The 19,913-nt window shown below is 40.1% G+C and overlaps 1 protein-coding gene across 1 annotated transcript in view; it reads right to left on the reverse strand.

The window, feature by feature from the left end:
- Positions 1 to 2,096: 2,096 nt before the first annotated feature.
- Positions 2,097 to 19,913, reverse strand: part of LOC138588455 (kinesin-like protein KIF20B) — a 51,513-nt gene continuing 33,696 nt past the window's right edge. The window contains 5 exon segments of the mRNA XM_069658591.1: positions 2,097 to 2,456; positions 4,266 to 4,420; positions 8,855 to 8,972; positions 11,437 to 11,511; positions 18,970 to 19,011. Of these exon segments, the coding sequence (XP_069514692.1) occupies positions 2,376 to 2,456; positions 4,266 to 4,420; positions 8,855 to 8,972; positions 11,437 to 11,511; positions 18,970 to 19,011 (471 nt within the window). The 3' untranslated portion in view covers positions 2,097 to 2,375.

The raw sequence follows: 19,913 nt of genomic DNA on the forward strand, positions 1-19,913 counted from the left end.
AAACGAGTACTTGCTACATAATCCGTAATCGGGTCCAAAAAAATCTCATCGATAATCGTTTTGTAGTCCTATATTTTTTCGACATTTTATACAAGTAAGTCCCGTGTCATGCAGGCCTATAATTCTTATTTAAAAAGATTCCATGCTTGTTGCTTTCTGTGTTTTAAAATGAAAGATCATTTTTTAGAAATCAGCCGGAGACCGACAGGCTCTCCATCATGCACGCTCATTCTGCTGCGCGCTCTCTCCAATACTTGCAGAAACAATCAATTTAAATAATTGAGTTACGCTGTTGTGCCTCATGCGTAAATGTTAAGTTTAATTTCTGCTCAAAAACAGTCAGTCAATATGTTAACAAAAGGCTATGGGAACTAAAAATAAAAAGGCCAGGCGTACACCAGTCTTTATTATGAAGGAGAAAGTTTGTCTGCTGGTTTTGGGGCAGGAAACAGCAACATGTCGACGTGCTGTGGGATTAGTCTGGTATGCAGTCTGATGACTTGGAGAATACCCGCTCAGACGGCACTGATGTCCCAGGAACGCAGAGATATGTAACAAAGCCTTTTTTTTTTTTTACTGTTAAACAGATAGTATTAATCAGTCAACATTTTTATTGTCAATTAACAGTTAAATGGTTAATTATTAACATCCCTACTCCGCATTCATTCCATGGCACAACTGTTGTAGACTGGCCAGCATTGGAAAAAACAAACTACAAAGCGAGTACTCGAGTAATCGCTTCACGTAACTCGTGCACAGCCACACTTCTGTTCTCTCTCACTCAGCTCTTCTAGTATACGACCGTGCTACAGGACCGCTACGTATCCAATATGTAGTTGTTGTTTTTGGCAAATTTTTGGTGTGTATGTGTGCGTGTGTGTGTGTGTGTTGTTGGCGTTAGTGTTTGATATAACAAATTCCATATCAAGTTCAATTCGTTCGGACTTGATTTTAGGGAAAAGTGACAGCCCTACTCCACAGTCACAGAAAAGTACCAAAAACCAAAAAGTTGCCAAATATGGAGAAAAGAGCTGTGTGTGTTTAAGCAAATATATAGGTATTCATAAGGTAACTGACAACAGGCATACAAAGCATTTAGAGCTGCTTTTTATCATCTAATTATTAAGAACATAAAGGGTAATAATAGTCAGGAATCTAAAACAAATATCCAGAGCCTGAAGTGATTTCGATCAGCATTCACAAATATTAAAGAACAACAGCAGATGTCCATAACTGAGAAGCAAATGTTTTGTATTTTTAACTGGTTACTGATTGATACAAATGTTCAACAAAATGAAGAAGAAACATAAAGGTTTGAAAGAAAAGTCTATATTGTCTTTGAATGTACAGAAAAGTGCACACTTCTAGAAAATAAACATCAGGAATAAACTCGGGCAGCGTTAACAGATTAACTGTCCAATAGAAAACACTCAGTCCTTCATCAACAGAATAAAGTGACTCTAACAGAGCTCAACATCCACCAGCCCTAACGTTATTGCTTTCAGCAGCTGTAGAAACAACAGTGCTATAAGTAGAAAAGGTGTTTTAGTAACAGCTATACAGCGAACCATTAAGAATTTTATTCTGCATTATCTAACTTTAGCGACACATTTGGTTCCTTTGCTTAAATGTGTTTGAAAGAGAAAGAGAAAGTGCAGGAGGAGTGTTTCTGACTTGTTACGAGATCAACGCCCTATTAGCAGCTTTATATATCAGTCAGAAAACAGCAAGGTAGTGGTCTCGTATGAGATTAAAAAAAGATAGAAAAAATAAAGAGATATCAATAAAAGAAAAATGGAGACCAAACTCCAGCAGAGCATAGACATTACAATAAAGAAATTGCACATCATAGTAAATAAAAATGTCAGCATCTTTCATAAGTGTAGGAGAAACATATTTAGAGTGCTTACTATGTGAGTATATAGTATGTAGTGACTTTGGAGTCACTTGATTGTAAACTAGAGCATCATTTAAGACCAAAAAAAGTTGAGTTAGAAGTGATTATTTTAAAGTCAAAATACTACTAAGTCAAAAAAGACGACAAGAACCTCTCAGCTCCGTACTGCACACAGACATGAGTGGCATTATTCGTGTCATTTACCTTTTAAACAGGAACATGAATAACTGTTCTTTTCTAAATATTGAATATGTTTTCTAACAGCCACATATTAACTGCATATTAGTGACTTAATCTAATATATAAATGTATTTGAATTGTTAATTATTGAAGATTACAAATTAAATAAGATTTCTTACATTATGTGTTTCTATGTTTTGTGACCTTCCAGCCATCGTGACATAGATAAGGGTTTTTCCTTCATTTTATTCTTAAGCATAAAATAATATAAAAGAGTACAGCACTATGTGAAGGCTAATTATTTAGCCATCCTTGAGCGGAGGCGCCTCTTAATGATCTGATGGTCGCTCTCTTTCTCCTCGGGCTCTCTGCTGATGATCTAAAATAAGAAGAGAAAAAACAAGTTGTTAAAGTGTGTATTTGTGTGTAATTAGAGCTGCAGACAAGCCATTCAGGAGATTAAGTGCTAAATTTAGCTGATTGGCCAGTGCTATGAACAGATCAAAGTGCATATTAAAATGGAATCTTAACAAGAATAAGTGTACCAGTGAATCTCTTCATAATGGCGCTTTGGAATTTGTGCTGTTTCATGTAGTGGAAAAAATTTAACCTTTGTGCAAACAAGGATGAAATTTGAAGCACTATGGTAACAATCACTCTGGTTCCTCTGTTGTAGTGGTGGGAAGCACAGGGTAACTCACAATACCATATGAAACGTGGCCCACAATAATGATACAGCGATTCTGTGATAATTGATATATTGCAAGACAATCATATAATGATGCATCAGGATATCTGATTAACTTCTTCGGCCAATTAATCCATTAACAAGACTTTGTGCCAAGTCGCACCTAGGTTTTGTCTTTGTCTTAAATTGATTAAGAGAGCGCAAATTGCTTAAGGGAGAAATTCTCCCCTGGAAAGAGCCACTGTCAGTCAAAGCCGGTGTTCTCTGTAATCAATAGAAGCAAAAATATTTGAAATTGGCGCCATAGCTGTGGAGAAAGTTGTACAAACAGCTCGTGGTTTCACCCATTCTACATTCCTACAACACCCAGCATGCATTGTGCCCCTCCCTCTGAAAGGAATGGCCCAGCGAGAGACGCTGGAGTGAAATACTACTGTTACCCTGCGTGCAATGGCTCAGAGCAATACGGAATCTGAAATATGACGAGAACATACCGGTGGATCGTCTAAAAATTCTTTGTGTCTGCAGTCTATATTTCAAACCTGAGGACTTTGAACGAGACATGACATCGGAGGCGGCGTCCTAGATTGAGGAACTAGCTTAGCAAGCTCCCTGGCCCCAACCAGATGACGCGTTTAACGTAACCTGGTGGAGGTTTTCCAGGGCCCATTGGAGAAGCGGATAGCGTCCTCCAAAGGCACAGACTGAACTGCATTTTTTTCATACCATAATGGCATTAGCTCCCCATAACAGCATGATAAAACTGAGGTTGAAAATTGGCCAACTGGCCCTTTAAGAGCTACCCTTTACAATGACACACTCAGTATAATGTATGTGAAAGGAATTTGTTAATGCAGCTTAAATCACAATCACAACTCTTTGCTGTAACTAAAAATAAGGGCTCTTCAAATTCAATGTCCCAGTTACTCTGGATTCTTAGCAGACCTGTCTGAAGTCATGTTTAACTGCAACCACACCTGCATTTAGCTTCAATAAACACGGTCTTATGTAACATCCTAAATGTCACGTGTGGTTTTCAGTTGTTTAACTCTTTATTGTTAACCGCAAGGTGCTTCTTCTTGTTCTTAGACTGTTGTACTGTCTGTTGCTTTAATGCTCGCTAGTTCTCATTGCAGGAAGTTCATTGGAGGTGACAAGCCACTCTGTAAAGGTCACATTTGAAATGTACAAGTAGTGCTACTTAGATATTCCAGTAAGAAAAGTGACGTTATAAACCTGAACCAGAAACCTATCTGCTGATAACATACGAGCAATGAGGTCTTGGGTGTATGAGGGATGCATTCATGACCTATAAGGGTGTTTCTTTAATTGGGGTTATATTGTATTTACTTTTCATACTCTGCTGAACACATGTCGTCTGCAGCCCCCGAAAAACCCCACACTGTGAGTTCAATACCCAGCGGAAGAGTTACTGTGTGTTGTACCATAATGAGCTCATGTTCAGTATAATGTGGCTTGTGAGTGCGACATTACCCTTACCGGGTGTGAGGGCATGTCCATGGGGGAGGAGATTTCAGGCCTGTACAGCTTCTTTTTGTTCTTCTTGGCTCTCAGACTGAGGGATGAAGAGGAGGAAGAGGAGGCTGCTGAGTCTGCATCAAGCCGGCCGCTCACCAGGCTCATCATCTTCTTGGCTGCAGTGTGGGAGACAGTTTTTAGAGGGAGAGAAACATGCTGAATAGATACTTTAGATAGATGGGTATCTTTTAATTGGTTGCTTAACTTGATGTTGGTGAGCAATTTGATGTTTGAGAATGTGCTCTGTTCATCAGATCAGTGTTACTAAGAATAAATCATTTCAACACAAGATTTTAATGGCATTAGTATAATTACTGTAAACAATTAAAATCACTAATTAGACCGCCAGACTCTTAATCTGACAAACATGTCTTTTTGGCTGAATAAGAATGTTGTCACACAAATTCGATTTGGCTGTTCAATATGAAGCTCCAACTGTTTGTTCCTTTTATTCAGTTTTGTGCCACACTAGACTCCAACACCAGCCAACCTAGAGAGGTCTCAACCTAGAGAAGCCGCCTATTCATTCCACCAGGGCGGCAAGTCATGCATCTAACATAGCAACCCATTGGATCGGCTACTGGCTAGGCTGGTCATTAGCTTCTGAGGCTAGCGACTAGCACGCCGAAACCAACAACCCAATGGGTCCGCTACTGACCAGGCTGGTCATTAGCTTCCGAGGCTGGCCACTAGCACACCGAAGCTAGCAACGACACTCGAGTTCTTGCTCGCACTCTCTTGTTTACGGAGCATCTTTGAATGCACACGTCACAACCTATACGTTAATAATTAACTTAAGTCTAGCTGAAACGAGCTAATACAACAACAGTGGGCCGTGTGGTAATGATGGCGGAGAATTGAAATCCCAGCGTGGCTGGAGAAAGAGATTCTGACCCCCAGCATAACAGACAGGTAAAGTTATGTTGATTTTTTTTATTTTTTAAAAAGGCATGTTTTTAAATAAATGTACCTGTCACAGCACAGCTCGCTCGCTCTGATTGTCTGGTCTATCGTAACCTAATTATTTGTTTCTCTGCAAGATGTAGGAAGCCTATGTTGATCTTTCAAAAGGCATGTTTAAATAATATATCTTTGCAAGTTAGTTTGTCTCTCGTATTGGTGGACATATTGCGCAAAAAATAGATATTTGAATAGGTCGAACCTGTGTGTTTTTTTAGAAGGAATAATCAAACGTCATTTTGTGCCAATTTTGACAGCACTGTCACCAGGTCTGTTTGTTTTGAAGGAAAGGACACCTCTGTGGATAATTTAATTCCCAGAAAAACCCTCTTTAAAAATAAACAGTCAACTTTGGATCTTCTTGACTGACGATACTGACTGTCGTATTTTAGGAGGGTGTTAGAAGCATAAATGAAGTTGCTAATTTTGGGTCTTTTGAGGGGAAATTGATAAAAGTAAATATAAAATATAATAAACAGTCATTTTCAATTAACTACATTTATGTTGAATTAGTCTGGCATGTGTTTTCTTTTTTAAGAGAACAATCAGGGGAGACTGCAGGGCAAAAGAAAAAAAGTGGAAAATCGAAATAGGAGAAAAGCGAAGATGGGACACGAAGGAGGAGAAAGGAAAGAACATGAGACACAAAAAGAAAAGAAGAGGGAGAGAACTGAGAAAGAACAGTGGGGGGGGGGGGGTGACTGATTGAGAGAAAACTATGGAGAGAGAAAGAGAGGGAAGAAGTCAAAATAACTATAAAATAAAAGACAAGTGAAGGTGAAAGATGAAAGTCTCTTAACAGCAGGATGGAGCAGGGAGCAGCAGAAAGGGAGAGCGTGAGATAGAAGGAGGATCAGATGGTGGCAGACGACAGCACCCTTGCTTCGGAACCCCGGGGCGACAATTAATTGACCGAGAGAAACTGCTGGTCCCCGAGGATAAAAAACACAGAGATGACTCCAGTTGATTCCAATATGTTCCCTGTCTTAACTCTCTCCTCGCAGCCATCATTAGCGTCCCAAACTCGCTGCCCTTGCCAGGTTACTTTGTCAAACCCGTGTTATCCTGCCCCGGATGACTCCGGCAGGAACTCCGAGGTTTGTCCTTGTGTGTCCTACGATGCACTTTTTAACAGTGAAATTTAAACAGTCCGAAAACCTATCTGGCCCGTGTGATAGCCTCCTGGACTGCATCAGTAGATGACTGGAGGTAAGTGAGTGTAAGTGTTTGCGGAGGGGAACATATACTATATATAAACAAGCCTTGGTGTGTTTATAGATGTGTGTGTGGGTAGATGAAAAGCCCCAAGCTTGTAACCTCGGTGTGCTTTTTGATCACAGATGGAATTTTGAGGCTCGTTTTAAATATCAACCAAACTGATTTTATAATATCTCAGGAAAATTGCATCAGTAAAGCAATTTCTGTAAAGGGCAGCTGATGCAGACTTTCATCATGAACAAGATGATTACTGCACTGCTCACATTTGAGGTTTTTTTTCAAAGATGCTTTGGTTGATCTGCCTTTTACTTCAATTAATTTAAAATGCAGCAGCTCGTGTGCTCACAAAGATTAGAGGGGCAGCATGCATTACACTTGAAGAAAGGTGTTAATTACAGACTCCCCTACCTTTACTCTATCAGTGGAACTCAAGCCGCAAGCCTGATTGTGTCCATTAGAGATATAGAAAACTTAGTTTGACTTTAAGGGATAGTTCGGTTTGTTTGAAGTGGGGTTGTATGAGATACTTATCACAGATGCTAGGCTATGCCGCTGCAGAGAGGGTCAGCTCCACACGTAATTTATCCACTTATAAGGACGCCCCAACTAAAAATCAATAGTGATATCGATTGTACGCAAGATTTGAATAATTCCCCGCGTTTCACTTTTCAGTAACAACGCCTCTTTATTTGGCACTGCTTTGTGTGGACCGCAACACATACGTGTTACTAGGACTGCAGCGTACGGTGTCAGATCAGCTGTTTGTGTCAGCGATTCGTAGAAGAGACAACATACTAAAGAAAACACATCACACAGTATGCGGATATTCTTTTTGTGCACTTGCACTCACAAAGTATCCAAGTAGCTTTCTATCATTTGATGTAAAATCTTTGAAAGCAAAACGCACGATTTGTGGAGCCGGATCAGTTGCTGAACAAGACGGCAAGTATCGCGAATGCGGATAAATGTACGTGACAACGCTCATTCGAAACTCAATACATTATTCAAAACAATTAAACAGTCCTAAACAGTCGAGTACTACAACACTGTCTGGGACTATTTTCTGTTGCGGATTACTTCAGATTTGGTGCCTTAGTTTACAGCTGTAGAACGGTTAATGTGGGATTCAGTAAAAATAAACTACATAGGGTGATAATAATAATGATGATAAGGCAGGAACATGCTTCATGGCACAATCGCACTGATGAGATGCATCAGGCTTTGTGTACAAAGACAATAAGTACAATGACGTAGTTACTGCGCTTGGATTTTATAGCAGAATATGAGCATGGCACACACTTTCCCTTTCTCTAACTGTGTGGACTGTGTGTCACAACACAGCTGAAGAATAAAAGACAGTAAAACCTCAAAGTCAAGGGTAAACAGAAGGCTCATGTAGGCGCTGAACTGAATTTAAAAAAGTATTAAGTACAAATGGATGATGGAATTGGTCTCGGCACAGCCCTGAGGATCATTGTTCGCTTCAATCTTTTTGATGGGATTTAATGATAAGAAAGAAAATATAGAATATCGCCTTTTACTTTAAGGAGACATGAAAGTTTCTCCTCAAAATCCAGACACTGACCTTTTAGACATTCCACAGACAACAGCTTACAGCTTTGGGTTCTTATCTTTACTGCAATAAAAACACCTCAGAGGCTGCGTCAGGATACAACAACTCAGAGTGCCTGCGGCTGTGCGACCCAACTGTGACATTGACAAGTGGGGTGGGGTGAACCAAAAAGTTGAGGATATAGAAATAGATAAATAAAAACATTGGAGAGATAATAGTCATGAGTTAGAAAAAACTGTTTTATTTGACAGCCTTCTCTGATTTATATTTGCTTATTTCTTCCAACTTCTTTGACAGGGTTTTGGTTTGACCTTTTGCTATTTTACTGTTATAATGTTGCATTTGGCGACTAGGTTTTTCATCTTTCTTTCATGATTGTTGGTTTTTAATTTGTTTCCTTGTGTGATACCCGAACATTTCTTTTGAAGATTGATGTACAAATAAAGATTCTCATATTTCCATAGTTTGACACTAGTTTTAATTAATTGCGTCTTTTCAAACTTTTATGTAGGCTACGCTAAACTAAAATGTACTGATATTGCACTTACTGTAGTTATAGACATGATTTGTGCAGCTGAGAAAAGTCATCAGCTAGAGAGGTATTTAAGTGATAAAAAGCAGTGTCAGCCCTCCTCTCAGCCTTCAGCATTTTGCTGCTTCATCACATTTAAACTGCTTTTTATGTCTATTTAAAAGATATATTTACAACCTCCACTCATTCCTCACGTAATTATCTTCTACAGGGAAACATAAATATATATATGTCCCACAGTAAAGAGTCACACAGTGACACACTAACCTTTGCTGCCGAGCAATGTTGGGGAGCTCTGCAGGAAGTCTCCGATCTTCTGCAGCGTTCCATCTTTTCTGCTGCGGATGCTGCTCTGGGAGTTATGGCGACCCGCTGGGGTGGAGACCTGATCACAGACGACAGTGAACTGTAGTTAGTCTGTCAGCAAGTACGGTATATTAAAAAAAAGAAAAAAGCTGCTCGAGGCTTACAGTACAAGTGCATCGACAAAATTACTATAAATGGTTTCCTAAACTGTGTGTGGAAAACACCTCAGAGTTTTACTGTGTTTAGTGTAGGGCACTTGTTGTGTGTTCACCATAGTAAACTTGACTTGAGAAACCATACATCTATCTGTCTGTATCTGTGTCTCTGATCATATTATCTCACTGGTGTGGGCCTGTCACAATGCATATGATGTTTTGATATGAAAGCTTTTTTTATACAGACATTTAATGTGGTGACTGAGAAATACAAATGCCTGATTTTGCGGTAGATTTTTGAAAAATACTATATACTTGTAGTCCGAATAATATTGACCAATCACGTATCAGCAGGCTGCGGCGTATGCAGGAAAAACCGTGGAGAGTCTGTGTGGAGAGCAAATGCAGGCGAGCGTAAAGCGCCGCAATGACATCCCGGCTCCCATCAGTGGCTATCTGACAACGAATTAGCTCCTTATTCATCTCTATAAACAGACATCTGCATGCTAACAGCTAACAATCTGTTCTAGAGCTAAAATTTAACTTGAGATAAATTCCCTGACCCTGTGTCACGAAAGCCATTCAGCGTTCAGATTTCTCAACTTCCTTGAATGCATCAGAATTGATCGATCTGACCTCCATTCAACAAACGAGCATTTTAAAAGTAGTTTTCTCCTCATCTTGAGGACAGACCTGAAAAAGCCTGAATTTTTACCTTTTACAAATTTGCATCATGATGTTGAAATTTCAGCAAGGGCAAGACCCGTTAATTAAAGTCATCACAAGAAAAACAGTTTCTCTTTCTGTAATAATGCAGCACGTGGGAAAGGAAGTCTTGACTGGAAGTTGTTTAGTGCTAACCGCTGGCTACACGCCCGGCATGTTTACCGTTGTCCCCAGAGACTACATTGTCGTCCGACTATAGCCGATGGGATCCAAGATTGTGGATTCACTGAATAGAGTCTCCTTAAAGTCACTGTAATTTGAATTTCATGAGAATCAGGTAGTTCATGAAAGCGAGACGATCGCACCAGAGCCTTGTTAGAACGGCGCCGCTGCCTCCTTCACAGCAAAAAAAAAAAAGTAAATAGAGTAAGTCTCTAACAAGCAGCGTTCGGGCGCCCCCTGCTGACTGGCTGCAGTATAGCTCATAAAGCCCGCCTCCTCCATGTTAACAGGTGGGACATGAGTCAAACTATAAAATCAAAATACACGCCCAATAAATTTATAACATTGTTACTGTCATTATAGCTAGTTATTATCATGCTGATTTACGTCCAAGTGTTTATTTTTCTGACAAGTTTATTTTTAACTAGTTATTTGATGCTGTAAAAATGATGATTGACAGCTCTGTTGACAAATTAGGCTCCTGCAGCCGATAAGTTCCGGGTGAGCAGAGCGGAGGACGATCCGCGAGTGGAAATGTAACTAAAAGTTTCCATACCTGTGAACGTTAACCTCAGACCAACACAGAGAAGCTGTTCTGCCGTTAAACACGCCGCCGTGCGGGATCCTTGCTGTTTTTTCGGTAAGTTAAGTGTGTTTAGGTTAGCGGAAGTGGCTACTACTATCTCTACTGCGCAGTCTCTGGCTCCATATGACATCACCATCGCAAGATGGCAGCGCCTATCACAGGGGCTATTTTGGCATCAATTTCATACAATGAGAGCAGATGGAGACGCATTGTGCATCTATATATACAGTCATTGGTTGACGTCTGTGGGTGAAATAGGTTGATTGGTCAAATTTGCTGAAAAGGTGCGCAGATTGTCCAAAATTGCAAGGTTGGGAAAAAGTTGCAGGGTTTGGCTAAATTTGCCAGAATTCGCTGTATTGCAACTTTGAGACTCCCTGGAGCGACTGGAAATAGCGTCCTCATATACAGTGGTTTGTCCAACAGAGCGTGCTTTGACTCAGTTGCTAACATTACTCTCAGCACTGTCTGCAGCATGTGTCATTTGCACAAGAATTAGTCGACAATAATAAAGAATATGTAACATAATTAGACAAGGTTATTTGATTCAGAAAGCTGTTTAGAAGCTCTGATCACATTTGCATATTGGTGCAAAATGAAAACAGGATCCATTTAGAAATGGTCTTTTATGATTCTAGCTTAAAAACGAGCTGTTGCTGATACAGTCTCAAAAATCAGTCTTGCTCTAACAAAGCCAGAATCCTATCATGTATGAATATGATGACATCACGTCTGTAGTGACCCACTATGAGGAATTAGCATCCTCCCATCACTGGTTTCGCTACATTGAAGTGTTATGAATATGAATTATTTATATTAACACATGTATGTATGTATGTATGTATCAGAGCCCATGGTCATGGTTATGTATGTGTCTACATGTATGTGTGTGTGTATTTATGTCTGGTTGTCACCTCCTCTTGGTGTGGGGTCAGCTTTGGCGTCAGTTTGGTCCGCGTGTTCCTTCTGTTCTCTGCCTCCACCTCCTCCTATCAACACACAAGCACATATAAAATGAAGACACGCAAACCGAGTGTTAAATCAGTGAGTGCGCACTGAGTCATCTGTACCAGAGGATTAGTAAGAGGCGGACGAGCAGAAAGGTTAGAAAAAGGCAAGGAGCTAAAAACAAGCACAAAATGTTTCATAATGACAGGAGCGTTTAGATGAGATGGGGCTGGTCATTAATACAAGGTACAAAAACATTCAGACACTTTGTGCACCAGCCAAGTGGTGGGCGGTCAATTCCACTTTTACCCTTTTACCAGCTGGAATCATTTTCAAGGAGAGAAAACAAGCTCCAATTGAGGGTTATTTACCTGCCAGAGGGGCTTGAAGATTTGACAAGCTCAACTGCTACCAGTCAAAAAATATATTGTCTGGGTGCCTCAGAAACACCCAATTAATCTGCAGTCACACGTTGGAACAAGATTCTAATGTCGGTGGCGAATAGAAAACCTTTCATGAAGAAGAAAGAAAACAAATAAGAGACTCTATGATGCTTTCTTCAGTTCTGGATTAATACATTTTTGGAAGGACGCCTTAAAATATATTTGTCATTTTTATACCACAGACGTGCACAGGATAACTTAATCATTTTTTCATCAAGTGGAGAATCTGACAATTGTCTCTTTGTTCTGTTGTTATGAGGTGATGAGTTGAATGACAAGATGAAGACGGCTTTTGAGTACATGGAGAATGATTGTGTAATAAACTTAAATACAGGACCTTCACATTTTTCACCGTGGAACATTTTTGAGGTTTTGATTTGAGAAAGCTTCAGTTTGGATTCACGTCACATGTAACTGCTCTGCTATTCCTTATTACAGTTGTTTGCTGGGGAGCTGAAAAGTTTGAGTTGCAATGACAAACTTCACTGCAATGTATTGGTGAAGGACATTGTAATTTCTTTTGTAAATGGTAGATGAGATGCCAGGCAAATTAATTTCCCTTTGGGGATCAATGAAGTTATTGTTGGGGCGCTGGTTTAGCTCAAGTTGGTAGAGTGGGCGCCCCATGTACAGAGGCTATAGTCCTCGTCGCACTGATCGCAGGTTCGACTCCCGGTCTGCCGATCATTTTGTGCATGTCATCCCCCACTCTCTATTCCAAAAAATTTCCTGTCTCTCTTCAGCTGTGCTGTCAAATAAAGGCAAAAGCCCAAAAAATAATATTTAAAAAAATAAATAAATAAATAAAATTATTGTTATTGTTTCACTCATGCCAACCTTGTGTTGGCAATCAATCCTTTCAGTAAACCAATACTGTGGTTTCATTGAAAACGTTCAGTAAGCTTAAGAATTATAGTAGTCAACCTTCAAACTTCCTGGATGTTGTTGTGCAGCAGCCTTTGATCAAAGTCGATTGCATCCTTTTTTTAGGCTTCACAAAATAACTACACTCTATCAGTTTAAACACAGTTGTCATTGTTACAATGTTGGGAAGCCAGTGAGAGATCATGTTTATATTGCTAGCAACTAGAGCCACCACATGGGTCCTCTTACCCTGGCTAACAGTGGGAGTGAGCAGTGACCACAGACTGTATAAATAGATGGACGACATGACAGCTCCCTAAAAGTGAAGCCAAAACATTTCCAGCGCCCCCTGCTGACTGGCTGCAGAATAGGTCATAAAGCCCGCCTCCTCCATGTTAACAGATGGGACATGAGTCAAACTATAAAATCAAAATACACGCCAAATAAATGTTTCTCAAACATGGTTTCTGTCATTATAGTTAGTTCTTATCATGCTGATTTACATCCAAGTGTTAATTTTATTTTTTATTAGTTATTTGGTGATGTAAAAAGGATGATTGACAGCTCTGTTGAAAAATATGGCTCCTGCAGCCAATCTGTTCCTGATTATCAGAGTAGAGGAGACACTCACTACGAAAACAATCACTACAGTCATTGAAGTTTCTGTTCTGTGAACGTCAGCTTCAGACCAACACAAAGAAGCTGTTCTGCTGTTAAAAAAGTTGGCGAGTGGGATCCTTGCTAGTTTTTTTTCCCAGTACGTTTAGTGTGTGTTTTATGGGAGATGGGAGCGCCCGTCACACAGGGTATTTTAGTAGAAGGAGACGCATCGTCCATCTATGTATACAGTCATTAGCAGTGACCAAGAGCGCAGGGGATATGGCCATACCAAATTGGGAGAAAAAGCACCATAAATATATCCTATATATATGCAGTAATTTTAAAAAAACAAATGAACTTAATAAAACCAACAGAATTTAAGAGTTGATTTGTTTGTTTGCATTCCTGCATCGGACTCGGTAAAATCCCTAGACATATCTTGGAATTCCGCCAAATGAAATGATCCTGACTCACAACTAGCCGGTGGGAATGAGGCTGACCTGGTTTCCACAGGCCAGGTTGACGAGTGGATGCGTTGGACGCGGTAAACATGCTCCACTTCGAAAATTAGAATAAAGGGTTTCAAACATGTGGAGTCATCCATGACTCAGAGGACATTTTTAGAAATAATCAGAGGAAGAAAGGAAGAGGGGAGCGGAGAAACAGAATAGCCGATGTAGAGATTGTGAAGATGAAAAATGTGAAGAAAGTACATAATGGATTTGTAAGTGTTCGCATGAGTATGTGTGACAGAGTGAGAAAGAAAGAAGTGGAGAGACACAGATGAGTAGTGATAAGTGGTAGCGATAAATCGTAATTGGAGTGTGTGGGCAAAGTAAACAAGATGAATTGTGCGTGTGAGAGAGACGGAGTGAGAGAGATGAGATGATAGAGGGTGCGTGTGTGAAGAAAGTAAATGAGACATGAGATAATGTGAATCAACACTCGGGACAAATAAAGATGCAGTGGAGATATGGAGAGCAGAAATGTGCTTCAAGTAAACTTCTGTAATGGTATCGCTGCTTCTAAGGAGCTGTCCTGAGGTGATCCAAAGCAGCAGTATCAGGGTCTACCCGGCAATATTTTAATGGATCAAATTAAAAGATCAAAAGTTATTGTGGCAACAGCTGGGATTTTTATGTGAATAAAAGTGAAAACTGTGAGACTGTTAATGCTGATTAACCTTTGTAAAGGGAAGAGTACTCGGCATTGGTAGCAGCCAAAGATTGTTTGTGAAGTAAGAAGCGCCACTCTGTAACACTACTGTACAACTGCAGGTGTTTCTGTACTCCAAAAATATCAAACAAAGTGAACCGTCTTTGTCTTGTCTTTGACACATTCATAGCAGGATTAATGGCTATTATTTCAATGTGTCAGTTGAATTTTAAAAATAAAATGTAAAATATTGGATGGCATGGGTAAAACTCTGATGGATGGCTAAATGAATGGTGAGGGAGCTTTGTGGCAGCGTTCATTTTGACAGCTATTTCAGATTTAGTCTTAAGTCAAAACACTAAGTGCAGTCTCCCTCTTCTCGTTTTTACCCATTTGCTTCAGGTAAAATTAACACTTTACATTTCAGCAGATCATCCATACAGTAAATGAACGATGAACACCCCATCTAAACATTACTTTCCATCATCGCTTCTCATTTTAACAGTCTGACTGAAGCAGACAGTCGATGATTACTCCTTTTTGTGCAGAAAAACGGCCCTTTTTCTGTGAGCACAGAGCCTGAAGCTGAAAGCCTGGGTTAACAAGTTCACAGCCACCTTAGTGATACATGTTATCTCCAGCTGGGCTACCCACTTACAGGAATGTATTGCTTGTATTTTGACAGACAGATTAGATGCACAGTGGGGGAAAATATAATGGATTTTAAAGAGTTTTTATCATCAATGATCTATTTTACCTCATTATTTTCATTAACAAAATTAACACTGTTTTGGCATATAATGGTAAAGTCTGTCATGGAGGACGACAAAAGTTACAAATATTTATAACTTTGGAAGGTCATACATCTACTGGAAGCATTTCCACTTTTTCTCTTTCTCACTAAACTTTACTGTCCTGATCTTGTTCACTAGAATGATATTCGGTTGGCCATCTTCCTGATTAAATGTGGATGCGGCATCTCTCTCAGCCAGACTGTGGTATATTTGACTTGAAATTCTTCTATATTGGCAGCAATATTTGTTATCGCTTCATTTTCCCCGTCCAAAATTGGTACCTGACCAATGTCCCATAAAATAAATCCCATATCTCTTGGGCACTAAAAATAAGTACGAAAGAACAATACCTCGTCCTATAGACGTGGAGGCACATTCAACATGTGCTGCTGCATTCATGCAAAGCCAATAAGGCAAAAGTTAATTCTCATACTGTACTTGCAGGTGTTTCTTATGAATAAAATCAAACAGTGGAACATTTTAGACTTTTTGACAGCCAATGACTCATGAATATAACAGTGATATATTGGACTAGAAGACAGGCCTTGAAAACTACGGAGAAAAAGACCACAAGTTGTGGTGTGGGACCGTAACAAAGTTATACAGCAAAGCATATCAGTGTGTATGAAAGATCGAATCTACTGGGCACAGCACTTCAGTTGACAGGCCCACAAACTCTCGAGCTAAAATCATAAAGGCAGAAAGTTCAGATAAAGATTTTCTGGGACAGTGACGATGTCTCCCTTTTGAAGAAAAGCCACACCATCGTCAATAAATCGTTAAGAACTCATCTGCAGAGCAGACAGAGAGAGAGAGACGAGACTCAGAGGGAGGAGGATGAAGAGTTGGAGCATGTCTGAAAGGCGTTAAAGGACAGACAGACAAGGAGAGAGACAAAAAAATGAGAGTGAGAGGAAGACAGGAGGGAGCACAACTGTGGGCAAGAGTAAAAGGCGAAGCGGTTTGTTTGCTCGCGTGTGTTCCCGTCGTGCCAGTTTACATGTTCAAGCCTGCAAACACTCCATTATCTGGGAGAGAAATTGAATGGTGCAGGGCTCTGGATGGCTGATGAAATCGGCTGCCTTTGCACTGCCTGGGTCACTGCCTACGGATGTCAAACCCATCAGATACGAATCCACTTCACCGTGCGACTCCCTGCCTGGGTGTCACATGGACGAAATATGAGCACTCCACTTAAGAGGTAGCAATTACATTTAAATTAGTCCATTGATTTTGACAATGTAATTACTTTGAGCAAGACAATTGCAAGATTGAAAGCATCTACTTTGCATTATACAAATAAGATGAAGAGGAACATTGCCTTTCATTTAGTGAGAGCAGCATTTAGCAAAGTAGTCCTTAGAGATTATTATGGTATAATAATAATAATAAGAAATATGACAATAAATCCAGATTACATGAAGCTTCAATGAAGAAAAAAGGGAAATATGGATATAAATGCAGCTCCATCTATTTGATGACATGTATGCTGATGTTAACACAACTGTGATGAGCCAATTGGGGCCGATTGTATTGACAAGCTGGTGCATCAAGCTCAACATGATTTCCAGCAAACAGAGTGCAAACTTTAGAAAACGTAAGCACTTAAAGGGACAGTTCGCCAATTTTCAACCTCAGTCCTATCATGCTATCATGGGGAGCTATGCCATCATGGTAGGAAAAAAAATCCAATTTGGTTCTGTGCCTTTGGAGGACGCTATCTGCTTCTCCAATGGGCCCTGGAAAACCTCGTCACCTGGCGGAGGCCTGGGAGCTTGCATGTCTTGTTTAAAATGGTCAGGTTTGAAATGTAGACTGCAGACCCAAAGATTTTTTTAGACGATCCACCGGTATATTCTCCTCATATTTCAGATTCTGTACCGCTCTGAGACATTGCCTGCAACAGTAGTATTTCACTCCAGCGTCTCTTGACAGGCCGTTCCTTTCAGAGGGAGGGGCGCAATGTATGCTGGGTGTTGTAGGAATGTAGAATGGGCGAAACTGACAGTGGCTCTTTCCAGGGGCCAATTGCTCCTTTAAGGATAACGTGGCAAACTCACACTCATCTCTATCGCTTGAAAGCATTAAAATTATGCAAAGATAAATGTTTTTTAACAGAAGCTGAGAATGTGGAATTTGAACATGAAAGCTGCCAGTCTGAGCATTTCTTAGACCTTTCAAAGAAAGCCTTCAGATACTTAGAGAACATTTTATCCCAGATTACATTTTCCCCATTGTATTGTAGCATTTTGTTTAGAGCAGGGAATGTGCAGACCACAATGACTATCCAAAAAGCCCAAACTTAAATCCCAAGTTCTGTGAATCTGAGAGTACAGCTTGTACCGAGCACTCTCATCTTTATTACATTTTGTGAAGTTAAAATTGGTGAACCCAAAGTGCAGGAGTACAGGAGGAAGTCATTCCACTAGCGACATTCAGCTGGGAGCACTGTAAGCCTGTGGTCATACAAGCTACCCTTTAATAATAATTTTACTCCTCGACCCGGAGCGAGCCGCTCAAGTGTCCTTGAACAAGGAAGTGAATTCCAACAATTTTCAGGAGCACTGCCTTGTGGCCCAGCCTTAACTCTGACCTCCCTGCAGGAGGGAGGAGTGGGCTCCATCTTGATTAAACTCCCCTAAAGAAGTCAAGAGTCGGTGGCAGAAACAAAAAGCAGAGCAGACCAAAGCTGTATGAAATTATATTCCCAAAGAATCTCTCCCTTTTCTTCATGCAGTGGTTTTTGATGTCATGCTTTGTCCACATAACATTTGTATTCACCTATCTCAAGGTGTTTAATTATCTTGTTCTACCACATATTTACATGCATGGTTGACAACGATAACTAATTCTGGAAGATAATAGAAGGAATTTGCTCTCTGGAGGACACTGGAAAAAATGGAATGACAGTATGGCAAAATTAGCTTCTGTATTTCCAGATCGCCCCTGTGTGAGGGAACAACGTAACACACAGTTGTTACTCCCGTCATGAAAGAATATTTTCTAACTTTGGACGGCACTGCAGTCTCCCTTATTCCTTGCCTCCCCTGCTATTATCATTCTGCTCTCGTCCACTAAAATGATATGCAGTTTGCTGTTTACTGTCTGCCTGAATACATGTGAACGCAGCATAACTCTCAGCGAGGGTGTGCCATGTTTAGATCGGCTCTAGGCAGTATGAAAGGGTAATCGTGTGGGGAATCTCAATTATATTTTGAATTGGAATTTATTTATTTGATAGGGTAGATGCAATTTAACAGTTTCAGTACAGATCTAGAAACCAAAAATCCCATGAAGGACCACAACAAAGTGTTATTTGTGAGAAACTTATTCCCATGAATCCTCTAGCTTTTTAGGTCGAGTTTAGGATTCAGACAAGCAGCCTTGTTATCAGAAGCCCTCTCTGATAATGTTCACACTTTTGCTACCGCCACGCTGAAACTTGCCGTGCTTAATTCTTACCAAGAGGTGCAAGATGTTCGTGATAAGCAAGCCATTTGGTAGCAATGCTTAGACGTGAAAACTATACTAATGTAATGTAAATGACGACGGAGGCTGCGATGAGGAATGGTTTTCTGATTGTGAGTTTGGGAGAATGAAAACATGATGCTGTCTAGTGAAAGGATTAAAAAAAAAAAGGTACCTCTTGGGTTGTTCGTCGTTTACTCCTCCTGAAAATATGAGACTTTAGAAAAGAAGAGATCGGTTAAAAACAAGCCTGTAAGAATGGATTCTACATTTGAAAAACTGATACGTCTATATCAGAACACTTTGCGGCTAATATGAAGGGGTAGGCCCGCCCATATAGTGCTGAAGCTCTAATGATAAGGGCAACTATAACACACTCTAACCCAGGCCCACCCGCTGAGACTCAAAGAATCAGAATGTACCCGGCAGCACAATTTAGGAAAGGTGACTTCTTTATGGAAAAGTCTTACGCCGTGCATGAGTGATAACCAATCTTGCTTTACTTTCCTCCCCTGAGATTGGAAGCAAACACTTGCATTCTCCCCCGACCCGTTATGCAAAAGCCCTTCAAACCAAATGGAAGAGAAGTTGTTTGTCACGGTCAACAGCGTTAGGTTTCCATTTGAAACACGTTAACTTTAAGAGCTAGCAAGGCTTGAAGAAGAAAAACAATGCATGGAAACACATCAATCTTTAAATGTACTATGTCTAGCACATGTATAGTAGCAAAGGCAGAAGACCACATGACCCTTAGTTTCTGTATATTTTGTGGTGTAGTTTCATTAACTGAACTGTGAGAGCATCTTAAAACCAATAGAACTGCTTGGGTTTTTGTTTAACCTGCATTAAAAGTAGCAGGCAGTTACTTTAGAAACTTGTTATCATGCAGTTGACATCCAATCAGTGGAGCCTCCTGAAAGTTACATCTCAGTAAAAATCAAAAAGAAAGCGAGGAAAAGTATCACCCCAAAATGCATAAGGATTTCTTTAAGGCGTGTTTCTTGTACAGTCTTTGGTGTGTCTAGTGAAATAGCGTTAACCAAAGCCCATGCTATCCATGTATTATGGCTGAGTTTATTTCACACAGCATTCTGCTCTTTGCATAAATAAGCAGGAACT

This window comes from Semicossyphus pulcher, unplaced genomic scaffold (assembly GCF_022749685.1).
Source record: "Semicossyphus pulcher isolate SPU_LCO1_2020_fin unplaced genomic scaffold, fSemPul1.0.p SCAF_12, whole genome shotgun sequence".
In the NCBI taxonomy this organism is placed as follows: Eukaryota; Metazoa; Chordata; class Actinopteri; order Labriformes; family Labridae; genus Semicossyphus; species Semicossyphus pulcher.